Here is a 23,084-nt window from a genome sequence, read left to right as displayed (position 1 = left end):
TTATCAAAGTAACTCACTCACCTATGTTGAATATCTTTTTCTAAAGAAAAGTACTTTTTGATTTTCATCTTTAATACACTTTACTTGAGTTAAATCTTTACTTTTCTTTTCTCTTTGCTTGGCTAGTTTATACATATATTTTTCACCCTCCTTAGTATCTAATCTATTATAAAGATCATTAAAAGCATAATTTTTAGCGTCGCAGATTGTTCTTTTAGACTCCCTGCGGGCCGTTTGATATTTTCTCCAGATCTCTAAGCTTTTACATTTAAACCAATTTTTATAACATAACTTCTTATATTTTATCTTTTCTTGCACATTATTATTCCACCATCAACTAATTTTATTTGTAAATATTTTTCTTTTTGATTCTCCAAGAACATCTTTTGCTACTTGTTTAATAGCGTTTGTTACTTTATCCCACATCACATTTGTTTCTTGCCCAAATTTTGAAATCTTGAATTTTACTCATAAAAAATAATTTTATTTGTATCTTTTAAGTTTCTCCATCTAATTCTGCAACGATAAGTCCTAGTATTTTTTATTTTACAACTCTTAATCTTAAAATCTAAAACTAATAAATTGATTTCGACACTCTCCTACAGCATTACCCATAATTCATTGATCGTGGTACTTCAATTTTTTCTTGATATATACTAAAATTATACCAAAAAAATCACAATCTAACAAGTTAATGCAGCGATAGTTATCATGGAAAAACCCTAATCAAACGACAATAACAGGATGTCTTCAAAAAGGGTCGAACTGCCCAACATTGAAGCCTTGCTCTATACTACATTTTAATCTTTTCAAGCATCTGCAACGTCAAAACCTTGAAAATTGATTTTAAAAGTTTATACAAACTACACGTCAATAAAGGGAACCTTCCTAGAATAAAGCTTATAACTTTTCCAAACCTTTTTTAAGAGCAGCAATCTCAACGCTTTGCTTCTCTATTTGTGCCTCTAAGATCTTCACGCTTTGCCTTAAAGCATCCCTGCTCTTTTCCAGCTTCTGGGACCTCTTTATCCACTGAAACCAACCCAAACGAAGAATACCGAACTTAAATTCAAAATTAAAATAAAAAAGATCCAAATGATAAACAATGGATTCCGGAAAAAAAATGAATCTTACCAGGGCACAACAAGTATTAGGATAACTGTGTTGCACATCCTCCGCCATGGCTGAAAAGATCGGCGAGTATCTAGGGTTTTGTAAGAACTAGGTTAAAGGGTTTAGAGGGTTATGCTGGGCATTGAACCTCAACGAGCATTACAATTCTGTGAAGGGAAGTAGATTAGGTATGGCGGCGGATTGATTTTACGGCCGTGGAGGTTTTGATTCGGCTTAAAACCTAATGGGCTGTGCCTGTTTTTGTAGCAGGATTTAGGAAGGATTTAAGCCGGTTCTTCCCTTCTTTCTTCACACGTCGCTGGTCCAGCCGTTGCCTTGTTAGGTATTTGGGGAAGAAAGACAGGTATTAAATAAAACCACCAAATTAGCTAGAGCATTGTATTGATTAATATTAATTAAGGGCAATTACATGCATAGCACTAGAAATTTTTAGTATTAATCATTTATTATTAAGTATATTAATGTTAGCTAATTATAACTTGAGTAAATTAACACTAAAAAAATTAATTAAATTTTATATTTATCATATAAAATAAGTTCTAGAATTTAACCTCTATAAAATTTATTGAATCCTAGTTCGTAGCTTCACTAAAGTTGCATGAAATTTTTGTATTCAAGTTATTGTGGAAAATCTGCAGTTTAAAAGTTGAAGTTTCGGAAATAGTTTTTCAGGTTGAAACATTCAGTTTTGAAAGTAATCTGCAATCAGCGGCACGGAAGCGTCTATACGGGTGAGGGATTGCTGCAGTTATCGGCGTGGGGGCACCTATACGGGCTTAGGTGTGCTATTAGACCACGGCACGGGGCACGGTAGCACTGCACAATACGGGAGTTAATTAACATTCACTTTCATCCTAAGGAAAACAAATTTTGAATTATTTTCTAAAATATAATTATTTGAGAAATTTTAATATTATGCTCCTCTCAGCATCTATTTAATAAATAAAAAGTTTAATCTAAAAACAATTTATTTGTTTGTCTCATTTCATTCTTGATTGTATATAAAATAATCTAATAGAAAATACAAACATTAATTGCTTGATAATTCTAAGAAGAAAAACCACATACATCTATACTAAAATGTAAGAACATGAAGATATATGGCATGTTTTTATATCGAATGGCAAATGCATTTAAAAATTGTTTTGATGGGTTTATAGTAATAATCATTTTAAATTCACTCATAAAAATGATATGAAAATATTTTGTTTAGTTTCTTCACACCTTTCCATGCAATTGTTATAAAGATATTTGATTTTTTTTTTTTTTTTTGTAACAGCTTGAACTTTCAGTCTTTCACTCATCGAGTTGTGGTTCTGTTCGGCCTATGTAACTTCTAAGAAAGTCACTCATTCTAAACATGGTATTGTAATAGGAAGCATAAATTTGAAGTTTCTCATGAAATTTAATTTGTTATAACAAAAAGCGTCTTGACGTTTAAGAGCTTAGCTTTGTTTTTCTCAAGACGTCGCTTAATGTTTGATTTCGAAAGAAATATCACTTATTACATCAAAAGAGTGAATCGATGTTTAAGAATTTAACTCCATTTTATATCTTTACACCGCGTGAGAAGATGAGTCTATAAAGGGACTATATAGAAACAAATTGTAGAGCTCACCTTATTGAAATTAGAGAGTTGCTTTTTGCTTATAAATATCAAGAATTTATCTTTTGATACCTCAAGTTACTTATGAAGTGTATGATTCAACCATTTGGATGCTTTGACATTCAAATAATGCTATAATTTATTATATTTCATATTGGAAGAATTATAAATAGTTGAAAAATAATTAGTTTCTTTTGCATTAATATCACCAAATGAAAGGAGGTATGAGAATAAAAAAGATAGTATTTAAAATAATTTATAAAATTTTATAACATTATGAAGTTTTTAAAAACATATAATTTTTCAAAATAGAGCTCTTTTGCTATTTTGAATTAAAAAATATAATTTTTTTTTAAATTTTATGACTTAATAATATGTAAATAAATAATATTGATGCTTGGAATATGAGCTTGCAAGAAAAAAAGGATTTAAACGCAAGAGAATTATGTCTGAGAGAGTTTACATTTATATCTAAATTTAAATCACAACAGCTTATGTGATCATATGATTATGAGTGTTTCATTGTATAGAAATGGCATGGATTCAAATACAACACCATATACCTATTTTTTTAGTTAATTTAACGTGTCAATTTCAAGTTAAACGCAAACCTAACATGCACAAATATATATAAATCAAACCGAACATGAACACATTGTTCACGAGCAAGTTCCAACACGAGCCATTTTCAAATAAAATTAATTTCGAACGAATCGAATGCGCAAAGCCTAAGCTCCGCTCAAGCTCTAGCCGCAAATAATTATGGATCCACAAAAAATCTCATTATTACATCCTTCCCAAGAAAGAAAACCTGCTTAAAACATCAGAATATTCAATGCCAACTCAGTGGCACAAAAGGTAAATTTCATGTTCTCAAAAACCCCAACCTTCAATTAATTACAGCAAATTTTCAAACCGAACTAAAGATGGAGAGAATCAATTACTCTTCTGAGAAGCTTTCGGTGCAGGCGGCAGAGTCCCAAATATGACATCCCAGAGTGAAGAAGTGATCCCAAATCCCAACTTTTGAATTCTGAAGTGATGGTTCATATGATAACGCTGGCAACATGAACTAAAACTTAGATTTTTGTTTCATTAACACAATATTGATAAAGAAGTTTGAGCATAGATGCTCATATTTCTCACCTTAAGATATTTCGCTTGGTTATTCGATGGATTTCCATGATGGAGATAGTAATGAATGCAATCATACATGACGTAGCCGAGCAAGCCACCCCCGAAGAGAGCAAACGCCGCCGCCGCTGAAGTTGTTAGAAGTTTGGCGAGACCGAAAAACTGCGTGGAGTGGCGAGGTTGAGCAATCGGTGTCAATGGAGAATGAGGGTGTAAGAGAGCAAAAGAGATGGTGATGTAGACATTCATGTTAGGCAGACAACAACCCTATACATCACTTCGATGCAACAAAAGGAAGTTATATCTATGATTCTAATAAGTTGAATTAGTTAAGGAGTTACTTATTTTATTTAATTAATTGGAATGTTTTTTATCAAAATCACACTGAATTTTTAGGAGCTGTCAAGATTTTAATTAATTCCCCCACCCCCACCACATAAAATGGAGATTAGAATTTCAGGAAAGGGCTTCTACAGATCTCTTTAGGAAAAGATTTCAGTTGGCTCCAAGGAATTTGATGCAGAATAAGAAAAAGAATATATCTTTAATTAATTATAGTATTTTGAATTATTTTATAATTTACTTTTGCTCTATTTATTTAATGGTTAGGTTTATCTTTGATTAAATTACTTGATATGATTTTGAAAAGTTATGTAGATTTAAAATTAATTCAATGTTAACTTAACCTATATAAATAGAGATTGATGTAATGTTAATTAGATTATGGAATCATGAATTTAAAAAAATATTCCAATATTCCCTCTTTCCTCTCTTTTCTCTCAATATCTTTCGCCCGACCTTCATCATATCAAATTGAGGAAATTGTTAGTAAATAAAATTATTTCACAGACAAAACGGACGTCATACATTTCTTAGTTTATATGATCGAGTCTCATTCTCAAATCTTATGTTTATACTTCGAGATAGTTACAGGGTTTGAGGTACTTTCTCAATCTAAATGCTTATAAGTTAAATATCATGCACATGCAAACACATCAAATATTGAAATGATATTATAAAGTAAAACAGACTTACTGGAAAACAAAGAATAGCTGCTGCAGCAGGAGGGAAAACAAGGCGGAGACCATCCATGGGGTGCTTATGATGGCATCCATGGAGCAGATAATGTGCTGTGTTTGCCCTGCAAAGTCATGTCGATGAGTGAAGATACCTTCGTTATTTGGATTACGGCCTATGAAGATAATACTCTAAGAGGAGAAAAGTGTCAAAATAGACCCGACTTTTTACATGGGATCATTGTAGCCCTAGACTATATATCTTTTAATATGAGGTAAAAATCCAGATTTAAAATGTAGATTATAGAGGACTAATTTGAAAATTTTATAAACTTTCCGATTAAAAAAGACTATTTTGACATGTTACCGGTATTATAAGTTAGTCTCACATTTTATAGCAAACAAATAAAGATCACTAACCAGTAACTTTCTGTCTTAATGTGAAAGAGAAATCGGTGCAAACAGTATTCGATGAATGTCCAAAGAAATATTCCACCCAACATCTGTAGAGCAATTGCAGGTAAAGATTGATCCATGCGGAAGGATGTCAACACGAACCAGCAAACAACTGGAAGCCAAATCGTAGGAACCGCCCACCATACCGTTCGTGTTAAGAACTGCTAATTGAAATGCAATGAAGTTAAAATCGCTGAAAAGACCATACATTGCTGACAAAAAGGAGACAAAATGGTTACCTCCAGAATGTTATTTTGGAAAAAACGTGGGCTTTCTTTGCTGATAATGGGTTGGTGAACCCATTCTTGATAAGCTTTCCCGAGATGGCCGACCTAAATATTTTTAATGAATGCCTTCAACGTTTATGGAGTATAACATGGTTTAAGTAATGAGATCATGCGTAAGATATAGGATGATTTACAGACATACCACTCAATTCCAATATATTTACATATAATTAACACCTAAACTTCAAATGTTTACATGCATATCACCTGACCTATGCATGCAAATTTGAATTTCACTTTATAAAGTTAAATGATGGCATTTGCGATGTGATATGAAAGAATTGGGTGATATAAATGAAGAAACTATAAGTGTTAGATATGTAAACACACAGGAATTGGCTAGTATGTATGTAAATGCACCAATATAGAAAGCTTTATTATTAAAATTAAAATAAAAAACATCTAGGTGAGAAAAAAAAGGATTATATAAGGTTATGAGTCGAAGAGCTTATGTTTATTATGATAACAATAAAAGGGAGTTTTAAACGGATGCCAAAGGCATTTTGTTGATACATGGATCAAATTTATTAAATTTGTTGCCAAATCACTATGGAAATTCATCATCATCATTCATTCTAATTGAGTGATATTTATAAAATTAACTTTATTATTCACAAATATTTTAAACAACATGTACCAATATTAGCTTAGGTCTACCACAGATCATTCCTAATCTTCCAGCATTATCTTATCTATCAGTTTGATGTGGGTATCTTTACCCTCCACTCTATACATTCAACTTATCTAAATCTACTTCAAATTATTTTATCTTCAATAAATATCGCACCAACCATTCGCCTAATATAATCCTTTATTTATCCTTCTTTGTTTTTCCATCCATCCATGCTAACCTTCCAATTTTCATCACATTCAACTTAGCTATTAACGATTTTTTTACCGCCCAACACTCAATCCATATAACAGCATTAGCTCAATTGCAAATTTATAAAACTTTTGCCTTCAAGTCTCTATGAGTCCTTATTTTATAATACTTATGAGAAAAATTTTTATTTTAACCATCCAGCAATACAACAACAACAACAACAAAGCCTTAATCCCACTACGTGGGGTCGGCTACATGAATCCTTTTTCTCCATTGCGTCCTATTTAGTGTCATATTTTCATTTATTTCTAGTAAATTAAGATCATTTTTAATACAATAAGCCCAAGTCTTCCTAGGTCTACCTCTGCCTTTCTTAACACAAGTCGAATTTAAAACATCTACTCTCCTAATCGGATCATCTAATGGTCGACGTTTAATATGACCAAACCATCTAAGGCGACTTTCTCTAATTTTGTCTGTCACAGGAGCTACACCAACCCTATCATGAATATATTCATTCCGCATTTTGTCTCTAAGTGTAAAGCCACTCATCCACCTAATCATTCTTATCTCGGCAACACTTAACTTATTATTATGCTTCTCTTTTAAAGGCCAACATTCAGCGCCATAGAGCATTGCAGGTCTCACCACCGTCTTATAAAATTTTCCTTTCAGTCTTAGCGGTACTTTTCTATCACACAAAAGGCCCGAAGCATTCCTCCACTTCAACCAACCAACTTGAATTCTACTATTAACATCCCCATCTATATCACCATCGCTTTGGACAACGGACCCAAGATATCTAAATCGTTCACACCTTTTAATAATTTGATCACCCAAAGTCACACTTCTGTCACTAGAGCTATTACTACTAAAATTACATTCCATGTATTCAGTTTTAGTTCTACTTAAACGAAGGTCTTTAGACTCAAATGTAGACCTCCATAATTCAAGTTTTTCCTGGGTTTTTTCTCTCGTTTTATCCACGAGAAGGATATCATTAGCAAAAAGCATACACCAAGGTACACTCTCCTGTAGATGTCCAGTAAGACCATCCATAACTAAAGCAAAAAGATAAGGGCTTAAAGCAGATCCCTGATGTAATCCAACCGAAATAGGAAAACATTTTGTCAATCCTCCTTCAGTTTGAACACAAGTAAAAGCTCTAGTATACATATCTTTAATGACTTGAATATAAGTCATATCAGCACCTTTCTTTTCGAGAATTCTCCAAAGGATATCTCTTGGAACCTTATCGTAAGCTTTTTCTAAATCAATAAAAATCAAATGTAGATTCTCCTTATCATCTCTGAACTTCTCCAACAAACCTCTCAATAAATGTATAGCTTCCATAGTACACCTGCCCGACATAAATCCAAATTGATTATGAGAAATTTTTGTGATGCGTCTTAACCTATGTTCAATTACCCTCTCCCATAATTTTAAAGTATGACACATCAACTTAATTCCTCTATAACTTGCGCACTCTTGTGCATCCCCTTTATTCTTAAAAATAGGGTACCAAAATACTTTTCCTCCACTCCTCAGACATCTTTTTAGTTTTTAAAATAATATTAAAGAGTCTAGTAAGCCAAGAAACTCCCAAATATTTCCACACTTCAACTGGGATATCATCAGATCCTACAGAATTTCCACACTTTGTTTTTTTTAAAACCTCCTCAACTTCTTTTTTGCTAATGCGACGGTAAAAATGAAACGTTTTATTATTATTCACGATATTAAGGTCACTGAGGTCAATCGTATTTTCAGAAATTTCATTAAAAAGTTTATCAAAGTAACTCACCTACCTATGTTGAATATCTTTTTCTAAAAAAAGTACTTTTTGATTTTCATCTTGAATACACTTTACTTGAGTTAAATCTTTACATTTCTTTTCTCCTTGTTTGGCTAGTTTATACATATATTTTTCATTCTCCTTAATATCTAATCTATTATAAAGTTCACTAAAAGCAGAATTTTTAGCGTCACAGATTGTTCTTTTAACCATCCAACAATAACTCTAAAAATTATATCATTGATTATATACCTAGGATTTAGTATAATTTATCAAAATTATTAAAATTTATCTATAAAAATATTACTGTATTATCTAGTAAATTTAATGGCTAATTATTAAGATCACAATTGACCTCAATTTTGGCAAGGTCTCCCTTCTCTCCTTTCTCACACCTCTTGGAGCCTAGAATCTAGCCTTAGGATTTCCTTAGAGGCTACCCTAGCAGACTAGTGGATGGTTAAAACCTATATTTAGAACATAAATCAAATATTTACTCCCTTTAAATTAAAATATACTTGGCTCTAATCTTTAATGCATTGTCTGATGTTGACTTGATCATAATTAGGTTTATAAAACCAAAAGTTGAGTACCCTTTAAGACTTCTGATATGCATTTAGTTGACCTATTGAGCCTACAGACTTGACCCCTTGATCCTTAGCTCACTCCAAGGACTAAGTTGGTTAGACTTGCCCCTTTGCCTAGTCAATTTTGGGAAAACCATGTAGAGCACACGTAAGCACTTTGGACCTCCTCCCTAGCTGTTTCTTTTGGTTTAAAATACGTACAATTAGTTTAATGTTGATTTTGAACCACCAGTGAGCTAAATCTAAAAATTATAAACAAAGATAAAATCAAATTTCTCCAAATCAAAATCAAATTCACTACCTTTAAAATTCAAACACATTTTTTAAAAAGTTGAAAAACTTTGGAAGAAAGCATATTAAACCCATGAAAAAAAACAAATTGAAATAAAATAAAGCCTAAAATTCAAATTCCAAACCCAAAATTCAAAAATTCAAATTTAAACCAAATTTCAACCCAAACATAATCCAAACCAAAGCTTAAATCCAAACTTAAATCTCAAATCCATACTTAAAATTCAAATCATAAACATAAAAATCCAAGTCTAAACCCCATAAACGAATCCAATTTAAAACAAACCTAAATTCCAATTCAAATCTACACCTAAATACACTCAAATTCACACGCCTAAACTAAACACTGACACAATTCAAATCAAACCTAAAATGCAATAAATCCAATTCTAAAACTCATTCAAGCTCAAATGCAAAATTACTAAACCAATCAATCACAACTCAACACCCAAATCTAAACCAAAATCCTATATAAAGCCACGCTGAGCCACACTCAAGCTTAAGCCCAAATCCTAACCCAAATCAAACCTAGATTACATCACAAACTTAATCATCAAATCCATAATCAATTCAAGTCCAAATCCTAATCCAAATCACACCCTAAACCCATACCAAAAACAATGCAAATCAAGCCTAAACCAAATCCACATTCAACCTAAACCATACCTTACCTTCAATACAAACCTCTTTCAAACTTACCCGTGAGCTCAAACCTAAAGCTTAAGCCACTCAAGAAACCCTAACCCAAGCTCAATCTCATTCAATTCAAGCTTCAACTTGTTGCCAACCTAGCCCAAACCCATCAAACAAAACCCAAACACTGAGCCAACCCGAGCCCTTACCAATGGAGTTTCAAGCTCAAACTCATGGCCCAAGCCCTCCATGGCCCAAGCCAAGCTCACCAGCCAATTTATCTTCCTCCCTGCCGTCATTCCAAGTTCAGGCCCAACCCAAGTGACCCAACCCGAACCATGGCAGCAGCTTACTCCCCACTTTATTTTCATAACTAATTTGCACACAAGGCACACCCATTTGCTAATCCCTAATTACCTGAGGCCGCCTCCACCGCTCAGCCCTGCCACCTAGATTTGGTGCCCTCCCTTGGTGCCAAATTGAGAGCAGAAGACTCTCCACATGCTTCGTGCACAAAATTATAAAAAAGTTGCAACTCTAAACTCCTCATATCCCAATTGAGACGTGTTTGACAAGATAAGTGGGACCTTGTACATGTTTTGTCATACATTAGTAGAGTGAAACACGTATGCAACGTTTTGTGATTAGTGGGACCCTGTACATGTTTTCATACCTTAGTAGAGTGAAACACGTATGCAACGTTTCGTGATACAACATATAAGCCATGTAAGACCTTTTTGTAGCACAGCTAGATACATCATAAGTAATTAAACATGTTTTGTGTAGCATGGTGAGAAAACTAGTGCAATTTTTTTGCACGTTATACATACACATTTTTTCGTAGTGTTGTGCGGCACGAAGGACATGCTGTAGTGTTCATATAACCCATATGTGCTTCTCATAGCGCAATGAACAAGCCTAACTTTTCCGAAACAACACCCTACATGAGGATGACGCCGAGAGACCACTGAAATTCAGACTCAAAAATCTCGAGCAAATTGATTGAACAAAAAATAGAATCTTATTTAGAAATAATATAAAAAATATAATTATAGGCACTCGAGTGTTGTGTTCCAACGTGATGGAGAAATCTATATTTACACATCTTATAATATAGGTTTGAAGACCAAAACACATTTTTGGTAGCATTATGGGAAATGACACTATTGGTTGGGGTGTTTATACCACCTATATATGTTTTATGCAGCATAGTAGGCAGGCCCAACTTTCTCGATGCAGCCCCATGCATTAGAACGATGCTAAATTTTCAATAGAAAGGAAGCTTGAATAGAACCTAAAAACATTTTTATGAAGTTGAAAAAGTGTGAATAAAACTCGCAATAAACGCAGTTGTTCATTTACGAGCATTATCAAAACCTTTGTGAATACTGGGATCACTCAATATCTCATACTGACTAAGATGAAAAGAGCATAGAGCTGGATGAATAGAGAAATCAAAAGTTCATTTGCAAGCAATAATAAAATTGAACATATTACACTCACAAAAATTCAAAAGCTTGTTATTGAGCACAAATTATATCATCAAATGCTTAAGAATTCAATAAATTGAAGGCCAGGTGCAAGAAACAAAATACAATGTTTTGAACAAACAATCAAAATCTAGATTGTCTACTCGTCACTGAATACAAAACACAAAATTAAAAGCAGACGGAAAGTCTTTTTAAGTAGTTCAAAATAAAGCTTTGCAAACATTAGAGTGTTTAAGCAGATAATTAAAATTTGATTAACTTTAGGTCTTGTGCATGCTTCACGAGGCACCCTTCAATTTAAATATATTGTTTCGAATGAGGAGCAAGTTATCTTTAAAAGAATGCAAATTTTCTAAAATGTATTCAAATTCATTAAGTTTAAAAATACATCAATGTGATCCGACTAATACATTGAACGCACAATCATTAGGCATGAGAATTTTGTGCGAACTTACTTAAATTCTAAAAAGTTGCATATGTTCCGTCCAATGTAATAAATGTGCAAACATAAGGTTTGAGAATGTTGTTTGGGCTATCTTAAAGTAAACTCTAAAATCTCACATGTGCTCTGACTAACACACTAAATGTGAATTATAAGATATGAGAATATTGTAGGGGCTAGCTTCAAATAAACCCTAAGTGTCGGCATATGCTCTGACTAATTTATTGAAAACTAAATTATATAACTTGGGTTGAGAAAAAATAAAATCAATTTAAAAGTGTCATCGAGAAGCGTGCAACAATTCTTAAATGTGTGCATATAATCTGAATGTTGCAACATCTCTTTTTTTTTCAGAAATTAGATTAAAATGTCAAGTTATACAAGCTCTCGAGCAGACTGCCTTATCAATAAAGTAAAATTTAAGTCTCACTTAATCAATACAATCCTCCTTTTATAAAGACGGGAGACAAAGTTAAGAGCCCATCTAAGCCAATCTAACCTTCCTCCTTACAAGGACACGGATTGACAGGACTAACACCCTACTGATATCCAAGTAATAAATTTGACTAAATTGTGAATATAAATGATCAAATAATTTATTCAAATAATGGTCATGGTGATTGTAAATTTCAATCAAATGGATTTATTTTTAAAACTAAACTCTAAGATTATTTGAAAAACTCAAACAAATTAATATAAGTTATGAATTTGGTCCTATGTAAGCAAGATAAAGATAACACGGTTCAAAACTATCTAATATCTACGATGATAATTGTCTTGAATGAAATTCTCAATGGCAGATGCTTTCAAATCTTAAAAATGAAAATTTTCATTAAAAATTTACAAAATTTAAAAATGATCAAATGAAATTAATCATCAAAGGTTTAAAGCAAATTATATTCGCCTTCCACAACCGACTGTAGATGATGACAAATTTAAAGTTAACCCAAGTTCATAATAAGCTAATGACATATTAAGTATACTATTGTATTTACTTAAAACAATCTCACACTGATGAGGTCGTGGCCCGAGTCTTCTATCCATATGGTTTGACCAATATGCTCCACAAAAACAGTTATGACCAAAGCCCTCTAACCAAATAATTTGGCCAATAGGTTTCGTTATATTTTAGTCATGGCTAAAATGCACATATTTCATCAATAGTCTTCCTACTGTTTTGAATTGTGAATCATAGAGCCCAATATAAGCTAAAGTTGAATTTAATTAATCTTTTTAGATAAACATTCATGGTCCATCTCAACTCTACAAGACTAATGATAAGGATCCTTTTGTTAAGTTGTGTCTGTTACCTCTATTGACTAAGTAGATCAGAGACTGTGATAACCCGGGACAATAGAATCATGGGAGCTTGACCGGGTTCGTCATCATTCCCCCAAATCCACTCTAAGTTTGCAATGATAAATTTCATAATCTAAAAATATAATTGTTGCTGCTATATGTAGAGCAGTCAGCTATCTAAAGACTAGCTTTAAGTGAAATTGATCTCCCACTATTGAAATAGATAATAAACCATAAAGGTCAGCATCTATGAGAAACCTCGACCCCCATATCTTGAAAGTTCTCAAAAATTGAGGTTGAAATCTATGAGTTGTGTCTTATTTATTGTGTGATCCTCCCTCTAAAAATTTGACCCATAACACTCAATATAAAACTCTCTCTCATCATTCATTTTGTGGAAGGCCAGAGCGTAGATTTTTGGAACATACAGTCTATATTTATTTTTAGTAAAAATTGATTTTCTTATATATACAATAATTAGAATGGCACATTTTGATTATGTGGTATTTTGTTGAAACATTGATTAAGCTTCTTAAACTATAGAAAATAAAAGCATTGCATCATCATCATTAATTCATAATTAGTTTGGATTTAATAAATGAATTCTCTAAATCTCTTCATTTACATTAAGTATAAGATGTCAATACTGGATTAGAAAAAATTTTGGTAGTAGAAGACAATGAGTTAGAGCTAAGCAAAAGTACTCATAATAGAATACCTGGAAAACAAGGGCTTTGTTTAAGTCCACCGAAAATTCCATTACCACCATAGTGAGGTTTATGCACTAGACTACATAAAGCAAATAAAAAATAAGTTACAACATGCATGGAACTGTGACATGCACTGAAGTACTAAACTAAATGAAGCAAATAAAAAAGTTCAAGCATGCAAGCAAATATGCTGTAAAATCAAGAATTCAATCAGTATATATAAATAATTTTCATGAAGAATCAATACAGGCATGCATACTTCATGTAGAAACCAACCACCCCTCCAATAGGAACTTTGGGAAGGGCTTTGATATAGAGAATAAAAATATGTAACCCAATAAATAAGGTTCTAGTTAACCTCGAGCCATATTAAATGTTTGTTCTGATAAAACTATATCATTTCATCGAGACCTTAAACAATGTATTAATCAACAACAATTTAGTTTCAACTGCATCAAGACCTTAAACCAATTGCCAGAGCAACAAATTTGCTATTTCATGAATGAATAAAAGATAGATATAGAAAGGAAAAATATTCATAGGTGCGGTTTAATAAATTAACTGCTATTTTAACAATAAAAGATCTTTCTTTTTTTTTTTTTTTTTTTGAAAAGAAGATGAAGATTCTTGTTTGCAAGATGAATAGAACCTGAGTTTGAAGCAAATGACACATAAACTGAAGATTGCAAGAGCAACAATTCAACAATAAAGTTCCCGTGAGAAAAATCAAAAAGCAGCAAGGCAGTATTTTCATCATGTAGAGTTTAGTCGTACATCAGTGGAGCAGCTAAGCCCCCGCCTCTTTTGTGCCATAAAGAAAAGGGAGAGTTTTATTTTTGGATTTTTTGAATGTATTAGTTTAAGATGTTTTTAAAACATGAAGGCGGTGAAGTATTTCTATTATTTTTTTATTTTGGTGCATTATATGCATTCAAGTGAGGTATATCCCATAAATTAATATTTTATTATTGCTATTCTTTAACTTTGGTTATGCTCACTTACAAAATATAGGCCAAATAGTATCAATCACGTGTATTTCTTGACGTCGTGGAAAGGCTACCCATATTGCTTTATCACTATTTTGTTAACAATGAGGAATTTTTTTCTAGACCTACACATGCATTACTTAACAAGCTAAAAGCTTATGATTCGTCATTATCAAGTTATAGGGGTCTCATGCATGTTTTTATCAACAAGTTGGAGGGAGGTTCAATCAACTTAAATGCATTTCCTTTTTATATAAATTGTCCGAGGCCACGCAATGCATTTGAAAACCCACACATGCCATTTTTTGAGCATTAATGAATCTGCATCTTGCCTCAATGCTATACATCGCATACACCCACATTTCTTGGTAAGATTAGGATGGAAAAAGAAAATGTAATGATTGCCTAGTACACAGCATTTTACTTGTTTTTATTAGTATAGTGTAATGGCCCAACGAATTTTTTTTTTAGCCCCGTCATGGAAGTGATCGAAGTTTTGTTAAAATGTTCAAAATCCTAATAGTGATATTTGTTTTGCTTATCACTAATGCTTGCAAAAAAGTACTAGAACCTATACCTACCAACCTTGATGTGAGTACATTGAAATTGGCTTGATGCTATATACCACCTCTACCCATCTTTCTTCATGGGAGTAGGAAGGACATCATGACATTCCCGGTGTGCTGGGATGGCCCAACACACATCTCAGTAACCCCTTGACGAAATGATACAAAAGTCCAACAAAATTTTTTAGAGGATCCTAAGAGAATGCTTAACATATTTGAATCAAACATAAACAAAAAATGCACAAGTAAGAGAGAAAAACAAGCCAAAAATAAAATAAGAACGCATATCCGTACAAAATGAATCAAAATATTAATGTTAACTTCCGACAACTTTCATAGACTCATTGCAGTCAAGAGAGATAGAACTTAGACCTACGTCAAGTCATAAGTGAGTTCAAAAAACTTTTGAAAGTTGGCACTAACAAAGCCTTTCATAGGGTTTAGCTTAATGTTAAACGTCCTCAATATATTAAATTTCACCAACAACGCAATTAAGTTTCTCACCGGAGACTTAGGGTCTGCTTGGGGGTAGTTGCAGTTTATCCAGCTTATCCTGATAATCTCTTGATAAGCAGTTTATCTTGATAAACTAGCTAGTTGTTTGATTTGTGCGTTTCGAAAACAACTGATTCTGGATAAATGATCATTTTGCCCCTGTTCTAGATAAGTTATTTGGCTGTTTGGTTTGTGCGTTTGGAAAACTACTTATATGAAGTTTTTTGTAGATTGTAAAATAAATTACTTTAAATTTAAGAATAATGTAAAGTCAAACAGAAGAATATATGCATGAGGAGCTGAAGAAATTGAAAGTAGCAAGTGAATCTGTTTAGCTCTATTTATGAACAAAATTCTTTAGATTAGCAAGAACATTAACATCAATCTATGAATAAAATAGCTCTATTCAATCTCCAAAAAGTAGCAAGTGAATCTCGAATATCAATTCGTTATGGATAATTGGTTGATTCACAATTAAAATTCTTCTTAAAAAAAACATTGAACTTAAAACAAGGAACCAACAACTATTGTACCATCTCAAAATAAAAATTAGATGGAAAGCCTCGAATAGGAAACAAGGCACCAGCGAATCGTACGACATTTAAAAATGTATTCCAATGCCTCAAGAACATTGGATGAAAAGCTTTGAACTGTAACAAGGCACCTACAAGTATTGCGGCATTGCAAAATCTATTCCAATGTTTCAGATTATTGGATGGATAGCTTTAAACCAGAAACAAAGCACCAAAAACCATTGTTGTATTTCCTAATCTATTCCCTAGAAAAATTGGAGGTCAGGACAGGGGTTAAAACATTGGAGGTCAGCACGAAGCTTTGAACCAGAAACAAGAGGAGGTAGGTCACGATACTTACCTTGGTCGGAGCGGTGCGGAAGGATGAGAAAGGTGGGAGTTTCGGTGGTCTCTGTAACGAGCAATCCCTTCGTTGCCACTCCGGTTTTAGTCGCGAGAGAGAAGGGAGCGCGAGAGATCCGTATGAGAGGAGGAGGCAGAGGAGAAGGCGAGCGGTGTCGAGCGATCCCCTTCGTTGCCACTCATGTTTTCGTCGCGAGAGAGAAGGGATCGCGAGAGATCCGTGCGAGAGGAGGAGGCGGAGGAGAAGGAGAGCGGTGTGGAGAGATCCGTGCGAAGGGCGAGAGATGTCTTCAGCTCGAATGAAACGCGGATAGCAGAGTCCTACCTGCGATCCGCGTCTAATGTAAAATTGACGACTTATTTTAAAAAGTCGGTTAAACGTGTTTTTCAAATAGCGAGTGGCGTTTTCAAACGACCGCCGCTGTAAATAAGCCCTCAAACGCACCCTTACTCTTTACGAACGATCACAAGTATATACTTCACTGGTCCTCACCTTCTAGTGTTATAAAATGTTGTCCACCAACCTTTAGTATGTGGTGTCCGTATTGTTAAATTCCAATGGCATGATCATACAACGAAAGATGCCTTCATCGATGAAAAGGCAAGTCATCTCCATTAATTGTATGTATATTGATATGGTGGTACCCTGTGAAAGCATCCAGAAGGTTCAAGGAGTTGTGGCCAACCATTCAGTTCACAATAATGTTGATGCTTGAGAGTTCATTAATCCTTCAAAGAAGTGTTGTTCACCTTCTTGAAGTTGACAAACATTGACCATCTATCATTGGCTTTTAGACCAACACTATATTTGAGATTCACTCAAAATATCAAGCATCCTTAATAAACCCATCATGCGGTAATATACCGACTTCTTCGCGAATGGTATCTGTGAATAATGAAATTTGATTTGTATCGGGATGGCATCATGTACTGTGAAAAAAAGGGCAACCCTTCGATCTGAGATACTTCCTAGCTTGAGAGACAATAAAATATGAAAAGATTGTGTGCAAATTAAACGAGGATCCTGCATGGGGTTCTTGGAGAGTGAAGAGGATAAAAAAAAAATGGCATACAAAGCTCAAGATCAAGATATACAAGATTCATCTTTATAGCATTTGCCTAGGAGGCAGTAATGTGCGAGAGTCCACTATAAAAGATAAAATAAAAAGAATATAATGAAGGCCCATCTCGCTTATAATCAAAGTAGTAGGAAAGGGGGCAAAAAAGGACTCCTCTTTTTCTAACTACAAGAATTCATTTCTCATGCTTCTTGGTCACATCTTGATTTTGGGATTCATAGTTTCTTAATGCTCACATCTAAATATACACATATAATAACTCGACAAAATGCACATAAACAGAAAATTAAAAACTAAATTAACCTAAAGTTACCCAATTATATATCATTTATATATAACTTAGTCCTAAGTAAATTCCTTCAAAGCCGTTGCTCTAATGTCACGTGCAGCCAGAATAACTAACATCTAGTCAATCTTCTAACCATCCATTACTCGACATTTGGTCCTTGATCTCCTCTTAGCCGCCTTATGAGTCAACCTACATCACTAGAAAGTTCCAACCATAGTGTTGCACATTATTGTCCGCCTTAGCACTACTTGTAGCATATAGGGCCTATAAATAACTCTAATTTCTCTTCCAAGAAACTAGCCCATTTCAATAGAGTAGTGGAGTTTCAAGAAGTTGAAGGCTAGTTATTGAAATTAGAAAAGTCCTTCAACAGTATACAATACTTGGAGAATCGTAAGATACCTCTAAATATAAATTCAAAGAGGAGATAAACAAGTGTGTTCTTCTACATAATTATTCATCTATACATATGATGCAGATGAACAGACATACAAAATTGAATATATAAGTAAAACTGAACATAAATTATAAAAATAAGTAGGGGTATTAAGTTAAATGGAAAAAATATTAAGAAAATTAAAATATTATTTTCTATTATTGTATTTAATTCTTGATATAATGTTAAAATAAACGCTCATACAAGAAAAAAATTGGCATATTTTCATACGGACGCTATAATTGATAAAATAACACATAACATATTAAGGTATCATATCTGTTTGCTTGAAGCATATTTAACTACTCATGTGATGTTATATTAACATAGAAAATATTTTTTTTTTATTGTATAGAATATTATAATAGATTTCGGGTAAATTACTAAATTGTTGTTGTTCTCATCTATTTAAGTGTATTATTTCAGAGAAGGCATGACTCGGGTTGAATTAAGACTTGGATTGAATAGAAATTATTGGTTCTTATGAATACTCTGATCTCATTTGTGTTTATTATAATAAATTTATTATTTTGAAAATTACGGTAATATATATTTTTCGTTGAGATAGATCATATCATGATTATTATACATGTCTCATTTTGTTGTATAGTTTGGTAATATGAATAAAAAAAAAAATTTCTTTTCATATATTTTTTATTTGATGGCATAAAAGAACTCTGTAAGTATAAATATTAAAAAAAACTCATTTCAATAGGCCTTAGGTAAATCTTTTAACCTTTGGTGCCATATCACGAAACAACACCCTCGATGTGGTAGTTTATATCAAGTCAGATCATGACAATGGATGTCAAGCATGATAAGAGCTATTGTAGGTGCAACTGAGTGTTGTATATAGCATATATGTATCTTCTTTAGAGTTTTAAGACTTATGTGTGTCAGATAAAACATAATTTCAATACTTGATAAAAAGCTTTTTTGAGTACTAATTGATCGAGTGTCTTAAGAGAAATTTAATGGGCTCTCAAAAAAATCTAGTAAAAAAGAGTATGGAGTACCAAGAAGACACAATTCTTGAGGAGATTGAGAAAGAGTCTGAACTAATAAACATGCAATTTAGGCAACAACCTTGAATAAATCTAAATTATTGAGCGAGCAAGATCTTGAGAAGGCAAGCTCTACGAAAGGGCTAACTTGGAAATGTTAATAAAGAGGCCAACTTAAAAAATTTAAGAATGTGGTTATATTGAAATGAACATTGGCTTGGAGGACTAAGCAACACATCATAAAGCAATGGAGGACAGGCCAACTTAAAAAAGTCAATGAAGAGACAAGTAGATCTTTGAATGATCTAAGAGGATATTGTTCCACGGGGACTATAAAAGGAGGCCAAGCTGAAAAAGTCAACATGGAAATGGTGTGGATGCGTTGAAGTTTTTTTTTTTTCTTTCTTTTCTTTCTTCTTTTTTTGGGGGGCGAAGGCCTGCAAGATTTAGATCAATCCAAGAGGGGGGATTAAAAGCATAATTTTTACAACAACAATGCTTGTGAAGGCACACATTTTTTTTTTTTGTTTTGGTTTATTTACTTAAAAATTTGATTATTTTTGTATGCAATATCTTGAGGCTCCTAACAAAGCCTTGAATTAATCTTTCATTCGTTACATGTTCAATAAAATATTCTACCATGATCCAATTTGTTATATATGCTCTATTTTTGCACCCATGAGGACTGTATGCATAGCCGACAATTGATAAGATGAGTCATTAAGAAGTGGAATACATCCAGTGAGCTCTACCATACCAGCTAAATTAGACTTAGGACTAACTTCTAGAGAAGAGACATGACGACTCCACCAAAAGGACCAACTTCAGTGCATCCGCCCCATTTCCATGTCGACTTCTCCAACCGAAGTCACGTAGATCACATCAGTGCATCAACACCAATAGGAAACAAAGCAACCAATTGAAGTATTCTTTGTCATAATTGTCATGGAGATCTCATCAATCTTGAGGTTAAACCAAGAAATTTGCCTCTTATGATCAACTCATCTAAAAAAGAGTAATAATCAAGGTCTTGCTAATTGTAATAGCTAAGATTTGATGATCGCAATAAAAGTTATGAGCGTGGGGATCCACCTAGATTTCCCTTCAAGGCACCAATCATTTTAGCTCTACTTGGTTGGTTGGTCCTACCCAGCAGACCAAGAAGTTATAAACCAAGTGTTATGTAGCAAAGTAATTGCCAATAAGAGCGAACTTAGTCATTCAACTTCTCCTCAATTGCTAGAGTGTACAATAATAGCAACTACGGTGCCAAGACGAGAAATAAATCCATTCAAATTTAAGAAAAAAACCTAATCAATTAGATTGAATGCTTTGAACGGCTTTGATGGGGTTTGATTGTTCGGCTACTAATGAAAAATCCGACCAAAGGGAAGTGAGTGATGAAATTGAGTGGTGTTATCTAGAACAAACTAAAATATCTCCTTCTGTCAAATTGATAAGTATCACAACAAATTAACAATCCCCAAATTTTGATTTATCTACAAACTCGCTCTGGACCAATCTCTTAAGGACTCTATTAAGGAAAAGACTAACTAGGTTGGTTGCACGAGACGATTGGTTGATAAATCAAATTTATGGATATGTACGCAATTATGATGAAGAGCAAAGATTAAGATGTCGTAAGATTCTACGTTGGCAGGTTATTTAGAGTGGGACCCATAGATTAACATGGGCAAAAAGCATATTAAAAATGAGATGTTGCCAATGTGCATTCACATTAAGCTCACATGTATGTGTGACACTAGTGTCATTTCTTTGTATGGATCAGTGTTTGTTAACTTCCTTAAAATTTTGGATTGATTTCTTCAAAATTTTAACCAACATAATAAGATATTTGAAAATTATATCTTGATGTTCAACAACCGCTCACTTAGCTTCATCATAAACCCCCTCTCAAGACTAAAGATAAAATCGGAGTCACAACAACAACCAATTTCAATATTACTAAACTTTAACTATGCAAACAAGTCATAGACCAAGCATACATAGGAAATCAAATCAATCATTTTCGTTAATTCAATTGAGGGGCTCTTTGCCCTCTCGAAGCTAAATTACGCCCCTACAATGAGATCCTTCTGAGTTATAGAGCTATCTGCTTTTAATGGAGAATCCTAGAGGAAATCAGCCATCCCTTCACTGTAGGATCCTCCTGAGCCTCTCTAGTTTTTATGTTGACAACTGAACCTTCTTCAAGAAAAAATAAGTATCACATTACTGCAATTATTTCTACCTGAACGCTCAAATTTTTCACACTCCTTCAAGTACCACAAGATCTACAACACCCATTGGGAATGTGATCAGCAGGTGTTTCGTAGCGCCTAATAACAATATTTGTCACTGGCTTAAGGAAATCCAACCAAACATAAAAGATGCTCAAGTTATGTGGATTTAAAAAATTTCGGATTTAAATTCCCAATTTTGCCTTCGATGCATGTTAAATATGATGTAATAAATCCAGCAAGGGGTGGATTTAATAAATCCGGGTTTACTAAATTCTGCCTGCAGCCAAACACCCCCTGAAATTGGATAGTGTGTGGAGCCATTCGCATCCAAATGGATTCATTAAACCAGGACTTATCCCTCAGTTACAAAAAAACAAAGTGTTTAAAGCTTCTCCTCTTCCTTGGTGAGTTTCTCTTGTGCAGTTCACCATCCTTAGCACTACACATTCGCAAAAATCAGCAATGACGACAGAATATACATTGCTTAATTGTCGAAGCCATACCAAAATCAATTTTTTAACCTGCTAATCGCCCTTAAACAAGCAATGGAAAATAGAAATGTCTTTAACAAACAAATGCAGTCTCTAAAAATAAAAAAAAACAAATGGACAAAAACCCCAAACACCCAGCTCCAGGTAAAATCACCGATAGATCTTAAAATTGAAAAAAAAAAGTGAAGGAAAAAAACACTGCAGAGGTGATCGCTTTCTTCAAACTATCTCCAAATTCAATTCCCTTATAAAACACCGCTATAGAATCAGCAATGCCGCCATCAAAACCCCTCCACAAGCAAGAAGAATGCGAAATGCAGCACATGCCATAATACAAAAGCATTCACGAACCTCAACGTAATGGCACCGCGGCGGCCACCACTGAGTCCAACTGCGATCTCTTTACCCGCCGCCCTCTTCCTGGTCGGAGGAGAGGAAGGGAAGACGGCACCTGCCTCACTGACAACCCTATTCAATCTGCTTCAATGGCTCAAATAACATTCGAAAAAACGTTTTGGCATCTTATCATAATATAAATTTGTTTTTCGGATTTAAATGTAATTTAACTAATTCTTATGTATTTGTGTGTCTAAATATTTATCTTTTTTATGTATTGTCATAAAAAAAAATGTTGCCGTCATTAATTTACTTAGATTATAAAAATGTCATGTATAGATTTTGAAGATATTAAGACAATATCATTTGTATAAATGAATTATTGATGTCATGTATAGAGAAAATTTATATGTATGTAAATCTTCAATATTTTCTTCACAAAAAAACACAAATTATAATTATATATTGTAATTTATTAAAGTGTAAAAAAAATATTTTGTTGATTTTCTTATAAAATAAAGTTTATCATGTTAGTGTTGAACAAAAATCTTGCATGAAGATTAATCAATTTGAAAGTAACT

At 33.3% G+C, this 23,084-nt stretch overlaps 2 protein-coding genes across 4 annotated transcripts in view; both read right to left on the bottom strand.

Annotated features, from left to right (window-relative positions):
- Positions 1 to 1,446, bottom strand: part of LOC110022702 — a 33,215-nt gene extending 31,769 nt beyond the window's left edge. For all 3 annotated transcript variants that reach the window (XM_020721778.1, XM_020721784.1, XM_020721790.1), the window contains exons 1-2: positions 1,135 to 1,446; positions 918 to 1,032 (exon numbers count right to left, since the gene is read on the bottom strand). In XM_020721778.1, the coding sequence (XP_020577437.1) occupies positions 918 to 1,032; positions 1,135 to 1,182 (163 nt within the window). In that variant the 5' untranslated portion in view covers positions 1,183 to 1,446. The remainder of the gene's footprint in view (positions 1 to 917; positions 1,033 to 1,134) is intronic.
- A 1,974-nt stretch (positions 1,447 to 3,420) lies between these two features.
- On the bottom strand, positions 3,421 to 22,657 carry LOC110032322 (dihydroceramide fatty acyl 2-hydroxylase FAH1-like). Its single transcript, XM_020735913.1, has 7 exons — positions 22,519 to 22,657; positions 13,712 to 13,782; positions 5,586 to 5,678; positions 5,311 to 5,507; positions 4,910 to 5,015; positions 3,887 to 4,036; positions 3,421 to 3,799 (listed from the first exon to the last, which is right to left on the bottom strand). The coding sequence occupies exons 2-7, from the start codon at positions 13,760 to 13,762 to the stop codon at positions 3,677 to 3,679; spliced, it is 720 nt and encodes a 239-aa protein (XP_020591572.1). The 5' UTR covers positions 13,763 to 13,782; positions 22,519 to 22,657; the 3' UTR covers positions 3,421 to 3,676.
- Between the last annotated feature and the right edge of the window lie 427 nt (positions 22,658 to 23,084).

Source organism: Phalaenopsis equestris, unplaced genomic scaffold (assembly GCF_001263595.1).
Source record: "Phalaenopsis equestris unplaced genomic scaffold, ASM126359v1 Scaffold000002, whole genome shotgun sequence".
Classification (NCBI taxonomy): domain Eukaryota; kingdom Viridiplantae; phylum Streptophyta; class Magnoliopsida; order Asparagales; family Orchidaceae; genus Phalaenopsis; species Phalaenopsis equestris.
Note: the sequence above shows the minus strand (reverse complement) of the source record. Positions and strands in the feature narration are given on the sequence as shown.